This window comes from Brassica napus, chromosome C8 (assembly GCF_020379485.1).
Source record: "Brassica napus cultivar Da-Ae chromosome C8, Da-Ae, whole genome shotgun sequence".
NCBI classification, from domain to species: Eukaryota; Viridiplantae; Streptophyta; class Magnoliopsida; order Brassicales; family Brassicaceae; genus Brassica; species Brassica napus.
In genome coordinates, this window is record NC_063451.1 from 15,501,408 (window position 1) to 15,528,504 (window position 27,097).

Genomic DNA, 27,097 nt, shown 5'->3' on the forward strand with positions numbered 1-27,097 from the left:
TAAATATTATTAGTTTTCATGAGGTTCCTGTGTTTCATCATCGATTTTCCAAGAATGAAGATAGAAGACATTATAGATATTAGATACTAACCGTTGGTCATATATTTATGTATGCTGATACGTGAATTCTCCAATTGACCCCCATGAACGGAAAAATACATGTTAATCAACATCTTTTATGGTACAATCGAAATAAACTATTGTATGTAAATCAAATAATATTTTGTTAAAAATAATAATTTAGATTTGGGTTGTGATTTTGCATCGAGTTAGTTATTTATGAAATTTTTGTATTAAAATAATACAAAAAAATGCGCATATTACATATTTTAAAATGTTATTAAATTATAGGAATTCTAATTTTATTATAAATTTGATAAATTTATTTTTAAAAATAAAAAAAAATTCATAAATACTTTAAATTTGTGATGAAAATAAGACTAAACTAATTTTCTTAAATCATTTATAAAAGTTGAAGAATCATTTATAAAACATTTATAGAAATTTATAAACTCAACCTCATCATATAAATACTAAAAACAAAATAATAAATAATAATTACTAAACTGAATCTCAAATTCTATAATATTTTTGCTTGAAAGTAATATTAAAACGTATCTAAATTATGGTATTTTAAGCAATTTCTCATTATATTTGGATATTCTTTTCTAATGTGTTTTTCATTTTTTTAAATTAAATTCTTAAAACCTTCTGTATATATATTGTCTAAAAGTTTTGTCAGAATATTTACAAAAACTTTCCCTGTTTTGTTTGCTCTAACTTTTTTTACATTACAATTTTCGTTCTAATGCTTGTTTGCTTAGTGTAAATCTATAAAGTAATTCATAATCAAATACCGTGTGAATAGATTGGATATAATTTCAGTTTGTTCATATCCAATTTATTTTGCTGTATTAACTTAGTTTAAACTTCATTTTAAGTGTAATTATCTCTTCTTTTTAAAACTATTTATGTAAACATTGCATTATGACTTACTTTTAATGTTAACAGATTTGATCCACTTTATTTATTTCAACACAAATTGACATGCAGTCAAACATTTCGTGTACACACCGATATAAACTAACATTTTTTTAAAACATAGTTACACTATCAGGAATTCTTACTTTCGTGTTAACCGCAAAGACGATCTTTTGATACACTTGCATATTTTGCATTCTCTCCTTCTTAACTACTACGTCTACTATATATACTTTCAAGTTTTCTATTCTCTCCTACTCAATTACTATGCAAGTTGACAAAACAAAAAACATTAATGTGCATCAACATAGTAAAACGTCAGAGTATTTTCTTTCTTCTATATTCACGAGAACTTGGATCACCTCTGTTTTCTCAAATTATATGGATAAGCAAATGACGGGCAAGAATTGTCTTCTTTCTTTATCCTTGTCACTCTTGTTGTTCCATCTGGTGTTAAATCTCCTTTTATGACCTCCAAACTTCCCATTTGTCGTAGAAGAACAACATGTATTCATTGACTTTTATTTTCTAACCATGCCTTGTCTCAGGATCTAAATTTTTATGACAAACATATTATGTATAAACAGTTACTAAAAGAGAGAGATTTGAGGAATAAACATTGTATACCTCTAGAATATCCAGAACCAAAGTTTATGTTTATGTTTTCTCCAGTTTTCTCTACCAACCCATTTTCTTAATGCTCTGTTTCTTGTCACCTGAGCAAGAATATATATTTTCATCGACCTTTAGCAAGTGAAAAGATTGGCAATAGATAGTGAGAATACATAACATATTTACCTTAGCGACATTACTTGCTCCACTAACAACATGATATAGACCATCAGGTTTCTTTAAAACGACAAACTTGATTGAGGCAAACCTGTGACAATTTTATTATGTGCTTCTTTGAATCTCCAAAATATGCAGATAAACCTGCAAACGTAATTTGGAGTTATAAATCTCACAAATATAAATATAAATATTTTTTTTAAATCTCACAAATCTAAATATTTGTTTCCATCAAAATGGTAAGAAACCACCACCGGTAGAAGAATAAATTATAAGATCTCTTGTGGTTCCATCTTCCATAATGACCTGAGCAACAAAAGCTCCCAATCCAAGAGTAACTGCACCGTCTCTCTGTGTCCCTTCAGAGCCGCCACATGAAGAGGTGTTATTCCTCTATCTGATGCTCCGTTTATCACTTCGTGAAGAACACTGCACACATTTGAAAGACATTTTCAGGTAATCATGTCAACTGAAGCAATAAGCTTTAACTCTTTCAAAACACTATTAAACCTTTGATCAAATCCAGAAACTGAGGATTTGTTACTCTTCAACATGCTCCAGCAGTTGGGGACACTTGGTATCTACTCCGAAAGCAATATCCTGCTAAACCGAGGATGACCATTTTGAGCCGCAAGATACAAAGAGGACTCTATTGTTAGCTAATATGATATGTGATTCTATCAACCCGATTAATCAAACACAATCACTATGTCAATCTGTGAGAATAAAGTTTCTCAAATGCTTATGTTAGCACCAAAACGAATGAGAATCAAACGACCTCCCAATGACCATGTTGGCATGCTTGCATCAAAGTGGACTGTAGAAAAAAAAAACCCATATTAGGATCATCTTAATCAATTCATCATTATAAACTATATGTGGATAAAAACAACAAAACCCATATTAGGATCATCTTAATCAATTCATCGTTACCACAAAGGTCAAAACTTGTTAGAATCTCTGAGATCTTACAAACTGGGTTACCTCGTGGTGGCCTTGGGCGGCGGCATAATGGAGAGGAGAGTTACGGACACAAGGTGGAGTAGCGAGCAGCTTCCTATAATTAAAAACAATTTTTTTTTGCTATTCTCGTGCTTTGAAAGGAAAAACAGCATTTTCACACTATGTTATTTACAATTGCAGCACTGTGATATAAAAAATTAGGAACACTGAAAAAGATGGAGACAGATCCCAATCAAATGGAAGGCTTCCAAAACTAAAATCTACCTAGTGTTCCTCTGTCTGATGAAAAAGGCCAACAAAGTCAGAACTGACATGGAAATCTAACTTTCAAGGCGGAGCAGTAGATTCTGTAGCTCTCTTTCCTTCCTCCTCCTCGGTCCATGATCTGAGCAAATAACATAAGAGGATTCAGACATTCGGAAAGTCGGTTATGGACAGATTGAAACTCAATGGTTAGAGATCCGGATGCAAATAGTTTCTTTGACATAAAACATAATATAGTTTGGACTGCATAAGTAGTACCTAGCCATGGACAGAGATTTACGCTCCCCTCCAGTTCATACTGCAACTACGAAATGTTTTGAGCAGTATTAGGGAGTTGTATGGCGACATTGGCGTATATATATAGGGTTGAGAGGGGTAGTCGAATAGTAATTCGTGGAGTTGTTGTCATTGATTTGATGAATGCAAAAGAGATGTATTTAGTGGGAGGAGGAGAAGTTGAATGGCGATTTACAACTGAAAGGGAAGCTGAAAGGCGATGAAGTTGAAGGAGGAAGCGGAAAAGGCCAAAAGTTGAAAACCTTACTGCGACAAAAACTGAAGAAAGAAGGATGCTTTAGGAGATGAGACAACTGGCTACTTTCTATTGGTTTGAATTTTTAATCCTACGTGGATAGCTTTAGAATTGAGCATTAGGAACTTTTAGTATTGTAAGATAAGATTTGAAATATAGCACGTGTTACGCTATTTTCTAATTAAACTCAACATTTGGAACTGGCATAATGAAAGTAGATTGTTATTGTTTGACTAACTATATCTTGTCTGTGTGACAGTAATAGTCAGAAAAAAGAGAATGATGTTGCACAAAAAAGAGAAAAAAAGGAGAATGAGTTATCGGAACAAAATTCTTAGTTTCTGCCAATACAATTCCTTGCTTTCACTGAGTTATTTCTTCAAAGGTTCATATGTTGTTTTCCTTGTAGGTGACATAGTTTAGAATATAATTCTTCATGAACACTCCTGTCATTTCCTGCACACCACCAGTACCAAAAACATATGTTTTTATGATCAGTTTTCCAACGCGCTGAAGAGGCAACAGATCTTTCTCGACCTGTTAAAACAAATAATATATTAATTCAACACAATATACCTTTTTAAGGAAAATGTTGAGAAATAGGATATGTAACATAATATGTTTGGCAAACCTGTCCTGTTTGAATCAGACCCACCAATGCCCAAGAGGTTCGCACCAGGTTTGATCTTTCTCCCTTCTAACTCTATGTATCTCTGCATATCCAAAAACACTCAAGAGTTTTGGAGAGAGATTTTAAGGAACTTAATTTTTTACAACTGATTATAGAAGAGACATTACCTTTTCAGAGCAAGACAAATAGCTTTCTCCCCAACCTCCATTGATATTTTGTTACTTGAGAAGGAAGTCAACACCTTCACGCATAGCCAAATAGTTTTCATATTTTTTACCAGTTACTGCCAAGCCTCCAAGAGCAAACCATGTTGCATATGTGTAGCAAACTACCCAACTTCCATACCTGCAAATCGTAAAGAAACACTTCTTACACATCAGTAACTTCTCCTGACCATGCTCCGCCTTAGTTGTACACTCTTTATGTTTTAAGTTCAAATTTTTTTTGTAGAATGTATTTCATTAAAATTAATTTAAATAGCCAAACTCTGTCATAATGCATGTGTTTTACACGGCTGATTTGACATAGAATTTCTAAATTATGTTTGTCATATTGATTGTTGTTACCTCTGAATAAAATAGGGTTAGATTGTAAAGTGGGAGTAGCAGAGTTTGAGAGAGTGACCTGGAAGATGTGCTGGAGCTGTTCGTAATCGCGGAACTGGAACAGCTCTTGAGGTACCGGGCTCACAGGTTCTGTTATTTCGGTGAAGTCAGTCAAGTCACTGAAACGTATTGAAGGAGGAGAGTTGGACAGTTTTGAGTTGAGGTTGCTCGGCGTCACGTCGAACCTGCTCACCCCGTAAATCGAACAGGCCTTGAAAAAATGTTTGAAGGTATTCAAACGGTGGACTTTGACGCTGGCTTTCATAAAAGTATTCTGAATTGTAAAACTCATATATCTTCAAAAAATAAACCGATTGATATTTTTGTTCATCGGAATTACATGTACGTCCATGAGGAGTATGTTAGCTGGCAGCCTCTGTTTACATTCCTCAGCCGGTGTTGGTGCTTGCGTAAGCGGCTCTGCCTCCCAGAATCTAAGTAGATAAACTTCGGTTGTGCTACATCGCCAGGATATCAAAGAGGAGAAAGTAGTTAGCCATTATGCTATGTATAAGTTTCTAGTGCTAAGATAATTTTGAATAGTAGAATGATGAAGTTTATGGATTCAAGGCTCACCTATTTATAGCAGCAGATTCACCGACTTAAAGAAAAGGTAGATTCGTTGAATGAGAAATTATGGAATAAGTGGACCGTTTGCAGACCAACGTATAGATTCCTCGCGTCGATTCGAGTCACCCAAACTCTAGAAACTCCATTGTTAATGGCGACCTCAATGGATCCCGTTACGTTTCAGAGGAGAAGAACCTTACCAAACGACGCTAATGAAGCTCGACCCAGCGAGCTCACACACCATCCTGGAATTCCATTGTCAGAGATTGAATAAGGATGATGAACCCTAGATATGAAAGTCGCTATTCTTCATGATTTGAAGGCGAAGGTGAAAGGTTTACGACTTTTGTTAATTTTGGGCTCTAAATGGAGACCAAGGAAATGAGTGTAAATAGTGAATTCTTTATCATTGCTTACAATTTATACCATTTACAAGGAATATTTGTTCCTATGATTCATTTACATTCTTTAACATTTAAGGAATAATAGACTACAATTATTCTTTATCAAATTAGGAGATGAATAGTTTTTCCTTTTATTTTATTACTTTCATTCATGTTTTTGTTTAGATTTGGACATATGTCGACTCTTCTTCCCTCTAAAGAGGAAGGAAACACTTTTTTTTATTATATTAATTAAGTATGACTTACATTCATAAACAATCAAATCTCATTAGCACATTATTTTAAAATTTAAGAATATGCAAATATATATACATAGTATATACCAACAGAAATGATTATGATTGTTGATTCTGTATATCAACGAAAATGACCAATTTATAGCCATAAATAAAAGTCATGTTAGCATGCATATTCTCTAATTTGTGAAGATAATTTAAAAATACAACTAGATTTGGATCCACACTTTATAAACGCGGAATTCTTCACTCAATAAAATCGAATTAGAAAGAAATATACAAAAAAATTGTTAAGTATTTGTTTTTGTAAAAAATGAATCTAACTATATGTATAATTGTGTTGATTGTATGTGCTTCTGCATCAGTTTGTTCACCCTCTGTTTGTATCCGAATAGTCTCCTAAGTCTTAGGGAACTCGTCCAGCAGAACCATCAACTCTACATGCATGTTGTTCAAAACCATGAAATAAAACATTAGCTTGGTTAGTTCTTTGAAGTCTCATATTTATCTCAGCAATTTAGCCTCAAACTGTAGCTAGCTGGTCCCGGTTAATTTATTGGACAACATGTTCATCTATTATTGATTAATAACTAGATCCAGACCCGCACTGTGCGCAAGATTTTTTTTTCAAGTCTTCTTTACAGTTTTTAAATTAGATTATACGATAATCAAATTTATGGTTTATGAAACATATTTATTTGGATATAATATATTTTCTCTATATGTATAGTATTGATGTGTGTTTAAATATAGTATATAGATTGTACATGGTGTTCATATTAAACATATAGATAATCATCTATCTATCTATATATATAAAATCATGTTTATTCTCTCCCGGTGCAGCCACATAGGATGCCACGTCAGAAACTCGGCTCCCGTACGCGCGACACGTGTCCCTGTATGATGAAACTCATCGTTTCATTTATTCTGAAGTTTAATGGGCTTTCACGAGAGTCTTTGTTTTTGGTTAATTGGGCTGAAGAGATAAGCAAAAGCTTAGCCCATTTTTATCGCCACCTTCCTCAAGACGTCGGCACTAGATTTCTAGGGTTCTTTGTGTGTTTTGATTTTCATTCATCTCCGACAATGGAGGGAGATTCAGGAGAGTAATTTGTGATGAATCGTCATGTAAATTCCTTGGAGCGTGATGTTTCAGTGTCGTTTCGTCTCATGTTCTTCTCCAAGGAAGCGTTACAGGCTGAATTAATTCAATGCCATTAAAGAGGTTCTTAATTCCTTGACCCACTTCAACCACAATCTCTCATTCATTTCATCTTCCTCTCATTTCATCTTCCTCTCTTGCAAGCGGTGCATCTACAGCTATAAAAAGGTACATCTACATACCGTAAACATCATCCTCACAAATCTTAATAACAATTGAAACTTCTTTTATCAGTAGAATGGCGAATGCATCTCTCTCAGAAAAAAAAACGAGGATGATACAGAGGAGTAATCTGGGGTTAAGAGCGACGGTGATAAAGAAATTTTTGATCTGAGACCTGAGCTAACTCTGAAGAATCTAAAGAGGGTTAATCAGAGGTAAATATTACACTGGAAAAAGCAACGCTTGATCTGAAATTAAGATATGTCCTTATAACCTTTCTCTTAAATCATTTGGAATTTTTATTTTTGCTGTTTTAAAAGCATTAAGAGATTGGGACGGACCAGTAACAAAATGCAAAAAAGTCAATGGAAAATGCTCTATACTTAGATGAGATCATCATCATCATGTTCAATATCTCCAGAAGGCAAGTTGAGGCAAGTAATGAAACCATCATTCTCTGATTCACTATTTGCTTCAAATCTTAAGACTCTTTCTGATTTGGAAATTATAATTTTTACTGGAAATCCCTTTAAAGGTTTCGATGTTATCACCATGAAACTGTGTATTCTGTTCTTCAGAGTTTAAGGGTGTGTGTTTCTACTTGCTGTGTTTCAGGGTATTGTGAAACATCCTTTCAATGAGAAGTTATTCCTAGCTGCTACAAGGAAGCTTGAAGAAACATTAGCAAGGTTTGAACTCATCTTCACTCTAATTACATGCATTACATATGGTCAAAACTGCATATCTCCAGGAAAACTATAATTATTTATGTAAGATAAATTCTTGGACCCGTATAATGTTGTTTTTGTTAGTTATCAAGATTTCTCTAGCCTTCAGTTTTAATGTTGCTGTCTTGTGGTAAGTAAAATTGAAATTTGTTATGTTTGAAGTATTCAATATAGAATCAATCTCCCAGAATGAAAAATCTGAATCTATTTCTATTTTCTACTACCACTTACGAGACAAATGCCTTACTTGGGAGTGAGTAGCCAATAACCTAATCACCCAACATAATTATTAACTCTGACGCTATTAGGCAACACATTGTCTTTGCTTTGCTTTGGTAAGTCTAATCTGACTTGCTTTGTGTGTGTTAATAATTTCTAAGCTGGTTAAACAATATTTGAAGATATTATCATGAATTCTTTCAGGTACCAGTTGATAAGAGTACCTTCTAGAGGCTTCCGTAAACTACAAATTTGTAGATTTGTTTGAAGTTGTTAGGAAGGTTGTGTTTGTTGATTCAGTGAGCGACTAGGACAAGATTTCAGAAAACCACACCAACAAGATGTGACTCACCGAGAAACTCTATGAAACACACTCATTCCATCTTTGAGCACATGGCCTTCCTCTTAACACTCACCAATTACAATCTTTTGGAAGAGAAATCCCGAGTTCCATTGACATGCTGTGAATAGTTCCAAGACATCCTCTCTCAAATTAGTTTGGAGTTTTGAAATGGAGTTAGGAGAGAACAAACATTTGATTAGTGAAATCGTCACCTAACCAAGTTTATTTTCAAATCAATGTTCACATTAAAAATATCTAACGTATATGGTGACCACTTTCGTGTGTATATATTATTTCACATTTATGTTAATTGATTAGAATTCAGTTTGGAGCGTTCATCTCTTCTTTGAACTTGACCATTGGAGCCTTCTAACCATCGAAAGTTCTAAACTGGACGCTTGCATTACATACTAACAATTTTAACAGTCTACGGTGGGACCACCAGGAAAATAATAACCAGCTCACCACAAATGTAACAATCCAAAAATCCCACTATTCCTTCAATCTATCAAACAAAACAACACATCCTTCCTACCTTTAATCGCTTCATTCATACTAATGATACTTTAACCTCTTTCTGGAGAGAACTTCTAACGTAAGCCTTTCTCTTTTCTTCTTACATGAGCTTCAAAACATTGGAGAACTCTGTGAAACAGTGCATCCTAGTGAAAGTATGCATGAGCTACAAACTTTATGTACTCCCCTAGCAACATGTAACACGAACTAAGAAATATTAGTTATTTATTGTTTTTCTTAATTTAGTTAAGGATAAAATAAATAAATCAATAAAATATTGTATTGAAATTGTGTAGAAAAAAGTTTTATTCTACAAAGAAATTAAATTAAAACAGAAAGAATACTTGATTAACTACATTCAGTAACTAAAACGTCTTTTATAAAACAGTTCTCTTTGAATTTTCCCTGCAGATACTATATGAGTTTACATAATGAAAGCCGAAGAGAAAAATGAAAGCCAACAAAGAAATTTACATATTAGGGAAGAACCGTACAAATAGAAGTTGTAGAATATAATATGCTCGTTGTCAAAAAAAAAAAAAAAGAATATAATATGCTCTTGATTTCTTTATTTTGATTTCACTTTGCCACATTAAAACAAAAGCAATGACATGATTCTCATGTATATTCCTCTTGATCATTATATCTTCCATTATTGTATAAATACAAATACTTTTTTTTTTAGCAAAAAATACTTTTCTTTCCATCATTGTCTTAATATATAAATAAATCTATATAAGAAGATGTAAAAAGAGAATACGATTTCTAAAACCGCAATTAATGTTTTATAGTCAACCTTATGTATCATCATTAGCTTAAAGGTCAAATGATTACATAGTTCTATTTTATAAAATTGCAAATAAGAAACCCAATGATCCCCTCAAGCCGAGAACAAAAAGTTAAAGTGAGAACTCAAGTAGACAAAATAGAAGACTAATTAGATAACAATTAAATTTTATTTTAATTAAATTTATCTTTCACTAGCTGATGTATATGCTTTGGATATTAAAAATGATACTTTCAAATTCATAAATTAGTTTTATTCTTATAATACAGTGGCAATATAAATGTATTATATACACTCAAATAAAATCATATATAAATTTAAATTTACTCAACAACCACAAAAGTAATGACATGATTCTAAAAATACAAAACTAGAGACGTAATACAAAACAACATAACATACAACATATAAACACATAAGTAAAACATATGCGCTAAAAAATAAAAGAGAACAATACCACCAAAATAAATATAACATAGTTTCATTAAACCAATCTCACAGTTGAATTATAGAATTCGAATATCATTTTTAATCGAAACGAATGGTCAAGAATGTTGAATCACATAAAATATATAATCAAACACTTTCAAATAAATTATTAAGTTAAATAAAATACTTAAATTTTCTGCACGTAGCGTGACTAATAATGAAAACCCTTTAAATTCGTAAAATATGTTAGTCCAACACTTCTTCTCCAATTCAAACTATTTTTCAAAATCAAATTCACCAGTATTGTGTACTATAAATCATCTCTGGACGCATACGAAATAACTCATATCACAAAGTCAACCATGTTTGGTTCGAATGTGGGAACGAAAGTGAAAACAATGAATAAAGTGAAACACGATCTAGACATATTTAAATAGCTTATCTTGGTTGTCTTATATTGTTTTGTTCTAAAAGAAAAACTTCAGTTACATTCTGATTTAGTGCATTATCGTTTGACATAACAACTACAATATAAATAAAAACCACAACACAAAATTTGTTATACTCTGGTGATAACTTTTTTAATCAACATAAAATTTTGAAATGAAAATAGGATTATATATATTATATATAAATGGTGCATTTTTAATCAAAAAAAAATATAAATGGTGCATTTACATCAAAACATATTTTGGACGAAGTGGAACAAAAATTTGAAAAGGTACATTTTCAAACATCATGGAAAATAAGATAAATAATATTTAGATAATGGATCTGATTAGTTGGGTTGTAAATGCAGAAATTTTGTTGTGAGAACTCAGTTTGTAATTTTTAGTGACATAGTTGTAAGTTATCTGATCTTGAAAATAATACAATTTTAAACGTCTGATTTAGGAAAAAAACATAAAAATATATAGGATTGTAAATTTAAAGCGAGAGAATCCATTAAATTAAGTACAGACTAATTGGAAACAAACGTTATAGTCTTATAGATGGTTTTAAGTGAAACGAAACATGTCCACAACTCAACCAATTAAATACCACAACTAAAATTTAATTAATTTTTGTTTATTCTGCCTTTCACCTTATATATAATTTCAAAGAACAAAAAAAATTAGATACTAAAGCTTTTGAATTGCGTAAGACAAAAGCAAAGAAATGATTTAAAATTATTTTATATTTGTCTAAGCTACTTATATTTTTATAATAGATTCTAAATTATATATATATATATATATATATATATATATAAATATATATATATATATATATATATTAAAATAAACATGCTAAATATATAATCAAAATTAAAATTTAAACAGAAAACCCGGGCGTAGCCCGGGCCAACCCTAGTATGATATAATTGGTTTATTTTGGTTATTGATTGTAACATCTAATCGTATTAGTGCATACCTTTATGAGTTAATTTTTTTTTAAGTACATTTTTAATTTACTTTATAAAAAAAATATTTTTTTTTATTTTTTTTTTATATGATAATGTAAGCAACCTCAATATCATTTTTTTTTTAACCACACCTCAATATCATATTTTTATCTATTAATTATGTGATAATACAAATTCCAGTTCTCTAATTTTTATAGGTTTTATTTATGTAATATTTAAAAACGAAATAGGCCCACATAACATAAATTGATTAATTGGTAAGATCCATTAGTTTATAAATTAAATGTGTTTATGGATCAGGTCCGATATAATCTTAATTGATTATAGAAGAAAACATGGTTGTATAAACTATCCATCTGTTGGAAGAATTGTCTAAGATGAAACTCTCATTGAAATACGTAATACTAGGATCGGCCCGCCCTGCGGGCGGAAAGTTAATAATAAAAACTGTTTTACATAAACTTATATTAATTTTATGAAGCATTTAAAAATCATGTTGGATTGAAAACTATATTATAAAAAACAATAATGAATAGAATTCTGGGATCACATTGTTAGGGCGTCATTAGTGGTAAAATAGCAAGTAGAGTACCTCACTAATATTTTTATTATTATTTTTGTACATAATTTAGTTATTAATAATTTTAAAAATTAAAATAAAAAAACATGTACCACTCTTGCTCTTTTTTTTTATCCTTTCTCTTTCTTTTTTTTCAGCTTTTAATATTTTTAAATTTGTTAGAGACTGATGAATTTCAACTGATGCGAATGCCCTTATTTTTAATAAAAAATTTTGGTTTGGAATTAAAATGACAATATCCTTCATTATTCTATTTTTTCAGAGAATACAAAATTAGCAAAAAACAATTCAGAATAATATGATAATATATATATATATATATATATATATATATATATATATATATATATATATATATATCTTCTTATTATTCTTAATTCAATTTGACATAATAAAAGAAAATATTAACTTTAAATCGATAATAGGTGAAATTTCATGTTTACCACATTCATGGTGCCATTATTGATCTTTACCATCACTAAAGGGGCATTTTTAAAAATATATTTTCAATAAGTGGCAAAAGACTCTTATATCCTTGTTCTTGATATATATATAACAAATAATTATTTATAGTTTTATGTTTTCGAATTATACTTTTTTAAAATTCAAAATTTTTTATAATTATTTTTTTTTGGAATTGTTTTGGTTTATTTTATTTTATTTTTTAATTCTACAGATATAAGATATGTTCGGTTATTTATAAAATTTGATTCAATTCTCGTTCAGATATTTTGTTTTTTTGGTTCAGTTTGGACAACAAAGTGGGGAACCAACTAATATCAAAAACAAAATCAGGTTTCTTTCGGTTACGGGCGTTTCAGATTATTTTGGTTAATTTGAGTAAATTTTATTGATAAATTATTTTTTTCCCAGGAAAAAAATAGGTGATTTGAGTTTTTTGGATAAATTATCAGGTAGTTTATATAATTTTAAATAATTTAGGGAAATGGTATTCATATAATTCATTTTGGATAGTTCAGTTTATAAATAATAATTTTATGATATTTGTTACGGTAAAACTAAGTTTATTAATATTTTAGATTTGTAAATTATATTTCAAATTGAGATACTTATTGATTTTGGTTCGGTTCTCGTTTGTTTTTGATATTTTAGTTTCAGAAAAATATAGAATACATGATATATAGAAATTTACCTGATTTATGAAATTTGATTTAGTTTCGATTTAGTTTTTTATTTGGTAAGGTTCGATTCTTCAGTTACGGGTAAACACATGGCTAATTTCATGTGTGCAGAGCTTTGTAGTACTGGTTAACGGCACATCGATTTTAATGTTTGATCTCAAACCTCTCGTCATTCTATTTATTTATAAATTAAAATTGGGATACAATTATTGACCATATATTAACTTAGAAAAATAAATTGGCGGATGAATCAAATCTATTTTTCATTTGCTAGTTGACTATAGTAAGAATAATATTATTGTATAGACCCAAATAAAAGTTTAGAGTCATAAATAATAGAGCCTAAAGAGACCGACAAATAATTTAAGTGGTAAAGTAGTTTACGATGACGTGGATTTTTTTGTTATCTATCTATATATAATTGATTACGGCTGCTGGTTCAGAGGTGGACTTTGTGGGTTACCGGACTTGAAAAATTAGAGTTGTATAAGGCCCAAAATTTATAAGTCTGAAGCCCAAATAATGTTGTGACAGACATGTGTCGCCTCTGCAGCGAACGATTTTCCACGTGGCAAAGCAGGAGAGATACCAACATATTTATATATATATAGATTTGTGAGGATGATGATGTTTACGGTATGTAGATGTAATTTTTTATAGCTTTAGATGCACCTCTTGGAAGAGAGGAAGATGAAATGAATGAGAGATTGTGGTTGAAGTGGGTCAAGGAATTAAGAACCTCTTTAATGGCATTGAATTAATTCAGCCTGTAACGCTTCCTTGGAGAAGAACATGAGACGAAACGACACTGAAACATCACGCTCCAAGGAATTTACATGACGATTCATCACAAATTACTCTCCAGAATCTCCCTCCATTGTCGGAGATGAATGAAAATCAAAACACACAAAGAACCCTAGAAATCTAGTGCCGACGTCTTGAGGAAGGTGACGATAAAGATGGGCTAAGCTTTTGCTTATCTCTTCAGCCCAATTAACCAAAAACAAAGACTTTCGTGAAAGCCCATTAAACTTCAGAATAAATGAAACGATGAGTTTCATCATACAGGGACAGGTGTCGCGCGTACGGGAACCGAGTTTCTGACGTGGCATCCTATGTGGCATCACAGGAGAGTCACCAACATCTTTATATATATATATAGATAGATATATATAAGAAACGTATATTCTATTGTTCTTATACATAACCGACAATTATTTTAATTAGATTTGGAATCGACATTACCGGTTTGTTGATTGAACCATAGTTGGTTTGTTTTAAATATTTCGGTTGATGCATATTAAGTAGCGTGTATCCATCCAATATTATTGTAACACTCTAGAAAGGGTCCAAAACTAAATCAAAACTTTCAGCAGTAGATAAAAATATGACTCTAAATTAATAGAGTATACTAGATCTCAACCATCCAATATTATTGTTTTCATTTATTTTTATATAAACATTTTATTTTCAATTTTAAATTGGTATATAATATAATATATATGTGTTTATCAATTTTTAAAACATAATAAGTTTACGGTATATCTTTTTCATTGAATAGATTTTTTCAAACTTTCATATGTATTTGTATCTTCTTCTATATATATATTTTTGGAATATTATTTCATTATTAAAATCGTAACTCTTTATATAAAGATTAGTAAAATATTGTTTTATTGTTATATTCAAAGATATTGCAACATTTCACAAATTTAGAAAGTTCTTAAAAAATTAAACTTTTCGATTCATAGATTTATATTGTCGAGTAAATAATTAAACATTTAGTTTTTGTTTAATTTTTAAAATAAACTATATAGTTTATAATTTGTTTTCATTGGTTTAAGGTAGTAAAGATTAATCATAATATGATTTTTGTTATTTTAAAAAAATCTTTATAATTTTAAAAGTTAACATCGACAAATATTTAAATATTTAATATATGAATGCATAGTATTACAGCATTAAATTATATCTATTTAATTTATACTATCTATAAATCCAATGGATCATCTATTGTTTAAATTCAATTATTGATAGCCCAATAAAATTTTTTGGTAGACCCAAAATTTACCCAAAATTTAAATGATAAGATTAGATATTAAATGTAACATGATTTTTTAAAAATAAGTCTATTAGGTCTATTTTTAAAAAAATCACACATGAATCAAGGTTGTGAATTATGTTTTAATATATAAGATATATAAATAAAAAAAATAATTCATATGAAGTCATTAATGATACTAAGTAATCAGCAAAATAATCTAATATATTAAAAGGGGAGTACAAAATTAGACTACCCCTTTGTTTTCCACAATATTTACACTGTCATGCCACTGACCTATTAAATGAAGCTATATTTATGAATATTTTATCTTTTACGGATTAATTACGTTTCATAATTCTATTCTTAACAAAAATAAGTTCTTACTTTAAAGTTCACGTCTCCAGTGTTCACTTATTTATTCTTTTTTGTATTGAAATATCTATTTATGTCATTTACAAAGTAAACAAACATCTCCATATATCAAATGTACATTGGTTATATCATTATGTTTGAACCTCTTTTCCTATTATAATTTTACAAACCATACAAATCAATGAACAATAAACTTTTTTTTATTTAATTTATACAAACATACCAATATATATTTAATATAAAATTTTATATTTACAGTTTTGATACTAAAATTATCATCAACACCTAGACTTGCTGAACAAAGCAGCCCAAATTTGAAAATAGAAATTATTAAATCTTTGTTAATAAACATGATCCTACTTGCAAGGGATATTAGATATGCATATATTCAAAATCTTTACTATTTAATCATTATCAATATATAGAAAATCGTTTTCATAAACTGGATATTTTCAATTGCAGAAAATCTTTGGTTAATCAACAAAAAATTTGGAAACCAAATATATGCGCCACCGTAATCATGTTACCTAATATATCTTGCATATAATTAGCTAATAGAATCACTCCCGCCCCTAACCTTGCGGATCAATCAACATTTATGTTTAACATCTGCTTTACTAAAATAGAAGTAAACATACAATTTTGGATTGATTTTCAGAAAATTAACATTTACTGTTCAATTCAAAATTTTGATTTTCTAGATATTTTATACATAAATTTCTTTTTTTTTGTAAATTTTGGATTTGTGTATATGATATCCAATAAATATCAGTCATATAATTTACGGTAAAACGCAAAATAATATTTGATGTAATTAAACACATTATAATCTTTTAAAATGTTATATTAGTACGCACATTACAAATCTTGTATAACATTTATGACAAATGGAGATAAAAAAATAAAAATTGACACCCGCTCGAGTTAAAATTGTTTGTAATGTTAAAATAAGTATAGTTTTGTCGGTAATGTGAACATAAAATGTAAGGTTATTATATTTAGTTTCATGTAATTTTTTTTTTTAAATACTAAAATAAAAATCTCACCCATAATTTTAATACTGATATGAATTTTTAAAAATTGATATAAAATATTTCTCATTATCATTATATTTCTAAAAATTAATCAGTATTGTTTTAGAAAAATTAATCAATATCATATATAACTGACAAAACAATAGTAAAATATATAGTGAAAGCTGTTATAAAAATAGTCCAAATTAATGTTGCATATAATTGAGAATAAATTAAGCATTTTAATAAAATTATATTAGAATTGTTTTTAATGGTAAAATAAGTGACGTCAAAAAAGAAAAAAAAAAGAAAAGGTAAAATACGTATATTTTTGTAAGTATCGTGAACATAAAAGGTAAGGTTATTATATTTAATTTAATGTATTTTTTTTTAAAGTACGAAAATAAAAAGTTCAACCATAATATTAATACTAATATGAAAATAAAAAATATATAGTTTCATAGTCCAACAAAATAATAATGTAAAATAACCCGATAAAAACAAAATAACAGAAATGAAATTAGATAACTTATACTAAAACAAAACATATTAAAACATCTATACCGACATAGTAAAAATAGAACACAAATTCATTAATAATCGGATTTGAAAATTTATTTAACCCCCCCCCCCCCAAAAAAAAAATTGAAGTTGAGTCTCTTATTTGAAATGATAAAAACTGAAAATTAAAGTAAAATCATTTAATTAAAAAAAATGTGAAACAAATTATAATAGGACAAACTTAAATATATTTTTCTCAAATATAATAATAAAAAAATATATAACCTAACATGTTATTTATAAATTTTGAAACAGTAACAATGAATATCATATTTTTATGCTACATGCTTTTTTCTCAAAAAGTTAATAAATTGGCGTTTGTTTTTTGAATTGTTTAAATTATAAAATTTAAGAACAATGTATTACAAATCTATCCAATTCAAGAATAAAAAATATTGTGAAAAAAGTAAAATACTTATATTTTTAAGAACTGTTCTAATATAGTAACAATTATATAATTTCTAAAAAAGGAAATGGTAATATTTGTAGTAAAATAGTCAAAAATTAAAACTTAAAATTTCATTAAAATTTAAAATATATTTGTATTATTTCGTTCATTTGCTTACCCGACCGAAGAGCGGGACCAACCCTAGTCATGTATTATGACTTATGTAAATAATGAATTTTGCACCCGAAATGTTGGAGGAAAAGAGGGAGAAAGATTAAAATAATAAAAATACAACCCTTCACCATCATTAGTCGTGGGGCTCTCTCAGGGAGGTTCAGGTAAAGTGAAAGAAGCATCATCGTTGTCTTTGAGAGATAGAGCGAGCATAGCTCTATCCATTTCTGAAGACATGATAACGATAAGAAAGTAGAACTGAGAAAAAAGATTGAAACTTTAGAGATGGTCGGAAGATTGACTAAAGAGAGAGGCTGGTAATTTTTTAAGATCTAAAGTTCTTTGCGGGAATGAGACCACGAAAGAGAGCCCATTAATAACGTTGAGGCTACACCAAAACTATAATTTTTTTATTAATTTATAAAGATATTAATTTATCGATATACTAATTGAACCAAAAATTTAATTTGAGACTATAAAATTATATTATTTTATAGAATTTTTTAGTGTATATTAATTTATAGAGTATTAATTTAAAGAGGTTATACTGTATAGAAAAAATCTTGTACTTATTTTTTTTTTTTCAAAAATTTTAATACATGTTTTTGTTCTATAATCTAATAAAAATAATAGAATAATAAGAAAAAATATGTTAAAAAATAGACCAAATTAAAAAGATTAATTTGAGAAATTCATTAATCCTTGAAATATTTTTGGCAGTCATTATTCCTTTTACTTAATTAAAACAAAAACGAAAAGAATTTAATTATACAAAAAAATAATGAATTTTGCACCCGGAATGTTGGAGGAAAAGAGGGAGAAAGATTAAAATAATAATAATAAAAATACAACCCTTGATCATTAGTCATCGTGGGGCTCTCTCAAACTTTGAATTCATTCTTCTTCTGCTTCCATTGTTTCGCCCATCTCAAAAGCTTGGAACAACGATATCGCATTCCATCTATAGAGTTGTGAACACCCGAATCCCGTCGTCTCTAAAAGGTAGGCCGCATTATCATCAGATTCAAAGTTTTGATCTTTAATCTATGTATTTAAAATCGCTGCTTGTGTTCGAATAAAAGGATATGATTGTTGGGGACATGTATGTATATATTGCAGGGGAAATGTCAAGTTACGTAGGAGTTGTGGTGTCTGATCCATGGTTACACAGCCAATTCACCCAAGTCGAGTTACGTACCCTTAAATCCAAGGTCAATCAATCTACAATCTACAATCTACAATCTACAATCTACGTCCTTCCTTTCCTTTGATGTTGTTTTTATTTTGTTTCAAAAAAAAAAACTCTCCTTTTCGTTATTAGTTTAACTCAAATAAAACGCTCTTGGAACGTTTCACCGTTGGAGAGTTACCTCCTTTAGTGGCACCTTTGATGAGGATGAGATCAAATCTGTACTGGACAAGTCTTATGCCGATACTTCTGATCAAGAAGTCGATTTCGAGACTTTCCTCCGGGTCAGTCTGACTCTTTATCTACTGATAAGAGTGAGTTTTGAAGAGATTTTTAAACTAGCAATTGCTTCGGTTGATATGATAGGCGTATTTAAGTGTGCAAGCACGAGGAGTGGAAAAGTCAGGAGGATCAAAGGCTTCTTCTTCTTCTTCGTTCCTCAAAACAAGCACCACCACTGTTCACCACGCCATTAACGAATCCGAGAAGGCTTCCTACGTTTCCCACGTCAATAGTTACTTGAGAGATGATCCTTTCTTGAAGTCTTACCTTCCTATCCATCCCGCTACCAATGCTTTCTTTGATCTTGTTAAAGATGGTGTTCTTTTGTGGTATACATACATGCCTTTCCTCCTCCTTGGATTACTGTCTATTTTTGAAATTTCTTAGTGGTCATTCTTTGTTTCTTTTGTTTTGCAGCAAGCTTATAAATCTTGCTGTTCCTGGGACCATTGACGAAAGAGCTATCAACACAAAGAAAATACTCAACCCATGGGAGAGGAATGAGAATCTTACTCTAGGTCTCAATTCTGCCAAAGCTATTGGCTGCACTGTCGTCAACATTGGAACTCAGGACATTGCTGAAGGAAGAGTGAGTACTGATACATTTCTCTTTTATTTACATGACCTGCCTATTTTAATTACCCCCCTTCTTCTTTTTTTTCCCCTTTGCAGCCATATCTCGTACTTGGGTTGATATCTCAGATTATTAAGGTACACTCCTTTTCTAGGCTAGCTATAGGGATCTATTTGATGGTTTGTATAAGACTCATTAACGCCTCATCTTGTTGTTGTTGTTGTTTTTCAGATACAAATGCTGGCTGATCTCAATTTTAAGAAAACTCCTTCCCTTTTCCAATTGGTGGATGACACTCAGGTAATATATATACATTTATATATGCAATCCTTTCCACGAGGATGAAACTACATCAAATCTTCATGACGTTTTTGCAGGATGCGGAGGAGCTCATGGGACTGGCTCCTGAAAAAGTATTTGCTCAAATGGATGAATTTTCATCTCAAGAAAGCTGGTTATGAAAAGCTGGTTATGAAAAGCAGGTTACCAATTTTTCTTCTGATGTCAAGGTAATTTGAACCTCCTTCTCTTTTATTCTAACAAGCATTACAACTGATGCATTTTTTTTTCAACTTTCTCATTGGATCATAACCGTAGCTTTCTTTTTATATATGTTCTTTAGGACGGCGAGGCATATGCATATCTGCTTAATGCTCTTGCTCCAGAACACAGTTCACATGTGGCATTAGAGACCAAAGACCCCACAGAAAGAGCCAAAAAGGTTCTTGAACAGGCTGAGAAGATGGATTGTAAAAGATACCTTTCTCCAAAGGATATAGTCGACGGCTCTGCAAATCTTAACCTTGCTTTTGTGGCCCAAATATTTCAACACAGGTTGCTTTAAAAGTTTTAAGAGACTCTTTGCAGTGGATTAATAATCTAAATGTCCAAATGGTGTCAGAAAGCTGATAATAATTTCTGTTTTTGCTGCTATTTTTCTTTGATGCTGGAATGGATTGACTGGTGACAGTTCAAAGTCGACGTCATTTTCTGAGATGATGACAGATGATGTGGAAACTTCACGAGAAGAAAGATGTTTCCGCCTCTGGATTAACAGTCTTGGAACTGCTACTTATGTCAACAATGTTTTTGAGGATCTTAGGAATGGGTAAGCTCTGGAATTTTTTTTTATTAATCTTCTTGTATCTAACTAAACTTTTTCACGATCAGATGGGTTCTTCTTGAAGTTCTTGATAAAGTGTCACCTGGCTCGGTCAACTGGAAACACGCAAATAAACCTCCCATAAAAATGCCATTCAAAAAGGTTGAGAACTGCAATGAAGTTATTAAGATTGGGGAAGAGCTGCACTTCTCCCTTGTAAATGTAGCTGGTAACGACATTGTGCAAGGAAATAAGAAACTCCTTCTCGGTTAGTCCCTTCTTAATGTCACACTAATTAGATATTTTATGAAGCTCATCAGCTTAAGATATATCTTAAGTTGATTTTAATCGGTAGAACAATATGTACCATCAATGATTATGCAGCTTTCCTGTGGCAACTAATGAGATATACAATGCTCCAACTTCTGAAGAATTTGAGATCTCACTCGCAAGGTAAAGAAATTACAGATGCCGATATTCTATACTGGGCGAATAGGAAAGTGAAACGAGTAGGACGAACTTCTCAGGCTGAGAGCTTCAGGGTAAGTGTCAAACAGTTACGGATTTGATACCCATTCTTCAGATACCTAAGAGTTTGATGTTTGCTTCTCTTTGAGTCTAGGACAAGAATCTGTCAAGTGGAATCTTCTTTCTGGAGCTTCTTACTGCGGTAGAGCCAAGAGTTGTCAACTGGAGCCTCGTTACCAGTGGAGAAACAGGTAAACTATTATCACTGCGTATTTCTTCCCTATAATTGTTAAACTGTTTTAAAGAATGATTTCTGTTTGGTTGTAATTGATACTTAAACAGAGGAGGACAAGAAGTTGAACGCCACATACATAATAAGTGTTGCAAGGAAGCTCGGATGCTCCATATTCTTGTTGCCTGAGGACATCATAGAGGTAATACATCTATCTACGTTGAAACAGGCATGGATGTTTTTCCGGTTTGTTTCTGAGTCAATTTACTTGTGTGAAACAGGTGAACCAGAAGATGATGCTTATTCTGGCTGCTAGCATCATGTACTGGAGCCTCCAGCAACAATTAGACACAGACTCGAATGTCTCGGAAGATGCTACTGACGAAGGCGATGCAAACACTGTTACTGGTGAAATCTCCAACTTGTCCCTTGATGAGGCTTCCGAGTCCTCTCTTGTCCAAGATCAAGAATTATTGACAAAGGCAGATGAGGATAAGGATGAGGTGGATGGTGATGGTGATGGTGAGAATAATAATGATGCTTAACGAGTTTGAATGGTAATTTTATTGCTGTTTCTTTTTGGGTTTTGCCTGAGGTAGTGCATTGGATTTTTTGATTGGCAATGCAAGACAGAAAAAGGATGGTTTGGTGTATACAAACAAAGAGGCTTTGTACACAATATAAAACTTGTGTTACATGAACCTCTACTTTGTTTGATGCATTTGGTAATTGTGCACATTCTGTGAATTGCCTCCTCCAATAGTCTTATTATTCATTTGAACTTAAATATTGATTCAAACATGAAATACAAGAACGAAATACATAAGGTGGCTGAAAAACTAGAAATGCCCATAATCATAAGACTAAAAATGGAAAATTAGAACTCAAATTATGGCCACTATAAAAGACTAATAGAACTCATAACTAAAACCCAAAATAGCAGTAAATTTTGGAAAATGTTATAAATCATGGAGTGGATTGCCATTAACCAGGCCCGGACCGAGACCGACCCAATACCTAGAAGATGGAGAAATGGCTGAAGCCTAGAGAGAGGAGAGAGATAGCCGACTTTAGGAGAGAGATAGCCGACTTTAGGAGAGAGAAATGCGGCCACAAAGCTTGGAGAAAAGGAAACCCTTTCCTTTTCCTAGTAGATGTAATCTTTCCATTATTATGTATTAGTAGTTTTCCTAATCCTAATGAGTTTAGGTTTTGGATACTTTCCATTTATCTTCATCTTGTAATTCTTATATAAAGGAACCCACTTGATCATTAATAATAACAGAAATATTCAGTCTCTAAACACTCTATTTACAACACGATATCAGCACGATAGACTCCAAAACCCAGAGACAAAATCTAACCTAAAATCCGTCACACATAAACCCTAAATCAGGCGCAACTTAAAATCGATTTATCTCTCAAACCATGAGGAACCAGAAGACGAGCCACATATCAAATTGAAAGTCTTGACGATTCGAATCCATCAGCGCAAACCGTTCGTCGATCCGATCTCAGACGCGCCCACACTCGCAGAAACAATACTCGGCGCCGTCTTGGTCTTTTGGAACCCTAATCCCGAAGAACCCTAAATTGTTCTTGCTTACATTCCGGCTTGCAAACTCCGATCAAGCTCAACTCCGATCAAACTCAGCTTCAGACATTCCCTGTCTGTGATCAACGTCCTCAAGCCTCAGCTCAGCTTGCGTCCAGCTCAGACCAAATCCCCGACCAGACGCAATCGTCCGCGAGAAGAAACAAGCTCGCGATAGCCCTCGGCAACGCGACCCGACAGGAGCTGTCCCGCGTACGTTCGTCTCAGCTCGTCTCTGATCTTGGAGGTCCGGTTTCTACAATCTGCAAAACAAAGATGTCGAAAATCTCAAACAGAGACTATGCAGCCCTTAATCTCTCCGGAGATAACTACATGCAGTGGGCGCTAGATACAAAGATCAGTCTAAGGTCAAAGGGACTTGGTGATACTATCATCAAGAGCAACAATGAAACCGATAAGAATCGGTACATGGCTATAGGTATTATACGCCATCACCTCATTGAAGGTCTAAAAGATCAGTACATCACGATGGAAAATTCACTAGAACTTTGGGATGCTTTACAGCATAGATATGATCACCAGAAAACGGTGTTACTTCCAAAGGCTAGAAACGACTGGAAGAATCTTAGATTCTTGGATTATAAGTCGGTGGATGAGTACAATTCAGTCTTATTTAAGACGGTCTCGATGCTGAGACTTTGTGGTGAAGTAGTAACCGAAGAAGACTTACTTGAGAAGACTTACTCTACATTCCATTCATCGAATGTGATACTGCAACAGCAGTACAAAATGAAAGGCTTCGCCACATATACTGATCTGATCTCGTGCCTGCTTCTAGCCGAGGCAAACAATAAGCTCCTGATGAAGAATAGTGAAGCTAGACCTGTTGGAACTGCACCATTACCGGAAGCTAATGAGATTGAAAAGAAAGAACCCAACGAGTGCAATTACGTCCAAAACAATAAGATATCACACAGCAATGGCCGTTGTGGTTACAAGGGGCGTGGCAGTGACAATTACTCGAACAGCCGAGACAACTACTCGACCAGCCGGAAAGGAAACCACAATAACCGTGGTCGTGGTTCCAATTATGGCCGTGGCCGAGGTAGTTATGGCCGTGGTCGAGGCGGCATATCCAAACCGTCTTACTCGACCAAATCCGTTTGTCACAGATGTGGAATGGGAAACCATTGGGCCAAGAACTGTAGAACCCCTAAGCACTTATGTGAGCTCTACCAAGAAAGTCTGAAGAACAAGAACCTGGAGGCTCACATGGTTCACGATTCCGGATATGAGGCCGATAATGATTCCGACATTGCTAAAGATGACCAGATGGACTTTGAGACTTCTGATTGTCTCAATGACTAAATTTCGATACGACTTGTCTTATTGCTTTATGATTTGCTTTGATGTGTCACGATTTTATATATATATAATAAGAATTGATTTTGAATTCATTATCTTGCCTGATCTTACTTGAACATATAAATGATTTTAAAGAGTTGCCTAAAGGGCATAAAACCAAGTAAGAAATCATGAATGGGTATAGTAAGCATAGTAAATAAACTATGGCTAAGGCATTGCCTTAAAAGGCATTATACACACCCAAAAGAACATGTGACCCATTGAAGTTATAATGTATGGTTTCCAAGTAGAAACAATGGGTAAGGAAGGAAACGAGTTCCTTTAGACTTTAAGAAAAATAAAACGCCTAAGACCTTATAAGTGGTCGAGACTATACCTATGATCTCTACTGATTTAAAACTATGCTATAAGATCAGTATTATAAGAGGCAAGAGAAGTGGTGACTATACTGATATATCCCACGAAATTTTACACTATATGGCATGATAAGATTAGCCATCCTAAAGTCTAAACCTGATGCAAAGATTGAAAAGGCACGGAGTTATTCCGTAAAAGATCTCACGTTCCAAGCACCACGACCTTATAGTATGGTCATGAGGGGGAGAGAGGATAAACCCATGATCAATACTACAAGTTCGTGTACCACTATGGTCTAAGACCATGTTATATGGCTCGGTCATTACTCGGCCATAAAGGACCATTCCTCGGCCGTAGAGGCCATGATACAAACGGCCAAACCGAAGAGGCCATTACTCGGCCGAAGAGACCATGTTATGATCGGCTGCAAAGACCATCACCTATACACGGCTTGGCCACGACTTGTATACGCATAGTGCAGGCTTGGCCGCACACAAGCCATTACCTATAAAAGGTTCGGCCATGTAAGCCATTATCTATAAGACTAAGATTCTAAAGTCTATAAGCTTGGAGACATTATGTTTTACATGTATAGAATGATAATATGATCATATGCATCAGGCCATATAAGTGAGCATAGATATTCCCATCTCAGATTGAATACGGGTCATAAACCAGACATACACCATCTTAAGAGATTTTGAATAAACCACCACATACATACATGTGCCGTCTAAGATGGAACCTCAGAAGAAGATTGGGAATATATAAGAATAAGATCTTCTCCACGAAATAAAAAGGACCGAGAGCCAAAATATGGGTGATCAAATAGTGGCCAGGTACGGATTGCATGAAACAAATGAATCCGAATATTAAAGGAGAAAGATTATAAGCTGGAAAAAGAAAGTAAAAGAATGATAAGAATGGTTTTAACCATCATTGTCTTGGCAAAGATCCTCGGATTAGAGATTATAATTTAAGACCTCCAAAGAAAGATTATATAAAGCTAGCTAATTGAGAAGGTAATCGAAAATGCCAGACACTGACCCGAGAAATGACTAACCAGCTTAGCACCAAATCAATGTCCTAGAAGAGACATAATCAAGTTGCCATAGAGTCTATACAAGATAGACCAAGTGTTCCATAAGATAAAGGAATCTCGGATAGAAAAATGGTGCATAGAATACAGATCCGAGATTATAAGAGAAACCATACCAGACATTGAGAAAAGGATGCTCAGCTACATATCTAAGGTACCAAACCATGTAGTCTTGGGACGCCAAGCTACAAGGTAATAAAGGTCCTGGATAATAAGATCTCAAATCTATAGATCATGTCTGGAACATAATGGAACCACATGAAAGTGTCGACACACACACACATTTGTATAAAGATACATAAAGTTATAGCACTTGAACACAAAGAGATAAGCGAGGATCATGAACCCACGAATGAGTACTCATACAATCATAAAAGATCATAGAGATTAGAAAAGATAAAACGTGGAGGTTCAAAGTATCTAAAAGAGAGATGGGCGTATTGGCCATATACATATACAAAAACGCCATCGGATCAACCAATGAAATAGATGGATCTTGTGAGAAGTAAAGAAACCGTGAGAGATGTACATGATGTAAAGGTGTTCATGTTTTCCTACTAACAGCATTCGATTATAGCTTGTTACACAAGGTACTTACAAAAATCAAAGGAACATATTATAAGGAGATAAACTCCTATATGGTGGATGCTGCTACAGATTTTCGAAATTGAAAATGGTCTTGTCATAAGAAAGATATTAGATACAAATGATGTAGTAAGCAGCATATGGATCACTGGATAAGATGAAAGAACAGCTTCGTTCCTAAGCTGATTCATGGACTGAAACATAAAGCAGCTGCATATAGTATGTAAAAGAAATTGATCACGCATGATCATTGATCTTGGAGTTGTATAAAAGACAATCCAATACA

At 32.2% G+C, this 27,097-nt stretch overlaps 1 protein-coding gene, 3 long non-coding RNA genes and 1 pseudogene across 6 annotated transcripts; 4 read left to right on the forward strand and 1 right to left on the reverse strand.

Moving 5' to 3' along the window:
- Window positions 1-3,735: 3,735 nt before the first annotated feature.
- Window positions 3,736-5,909, reverse strand: LOC111208689. 3 transcript variants are annotated; one of them, XR_007327368.1, is made up of 6 exons: window positions 5,342-5,909; window positions 5,106-5,223; window positions 4,785-5,023; window positions 4,328-4,505; window positions 4,161-4,242; window positions 3,736-4,066 (listed from the first exon to the last, which is right to left on the reverse strand). It is a non-coding gene; the product is annotated as an uncharacterized LOC111208689 (long non-coding RNA). The 3 variants fall into 3 exon arrangements; XR_002660607.2 differs by having other exon boundaries at window positions 4,785-5,019; window positions 5,342-5,904; XR_007327367.1 differs by having other exon boundaries at window positions 4,785-5,223.
- Window positions 5,910-6,493: 584 nt separating this feature from the next.
- LOC111209166 lies at window positions 6,494-7,737 on the forward strand. The gene is made up of 3 exons (XR_002660907.2): window positions 6,494-7,308; window positions 7,375-7,517; window positions 7,623-7,737. It is a non-coding gene; the product is annotated as an uncharacterized LOC111209166 (long non-coding RNA).
- Window positions 7,738-7,912: 175 nt separating this feature from the next.
- Window positions 7,913-8,930, forward strand: LOC125591376. Its single transcript, XR_007327369.1, has 2 exons — window positions 7,913-7,991; window positions 8,454-8,930. It is a non-coding gene; the product is annotated as an uncharacterized LOC125591376 (long non-coding RNA).
- A 9,925-nt stretch (window positions 8,931-18,855) lies between these two features.
- Window positions 18,856-22,597, forward strand: LOC106434677 (annotated as a pseudogene).
- Window positions 22,598-23,152: 555 nt separating this feature from the next.
- LOC106434687 lies at window positions 23,153-26,005 on the forward strand. The gene has a single exon (XM_048765527.1). The coding sequence runs from the start codon at window positions 23,721-23,723 to the stop codon at window positions 24,771-24,773; it is 1,053 nt and encodes a 350-aa protein (XP_048621484.1). The 5' UTR covers window positions 23,153-23,720; the 3' UTR covers window positions 24,774-26,005.
- Window positions 26,006-27,097: the final 1,092 nt, after the last annotated feature.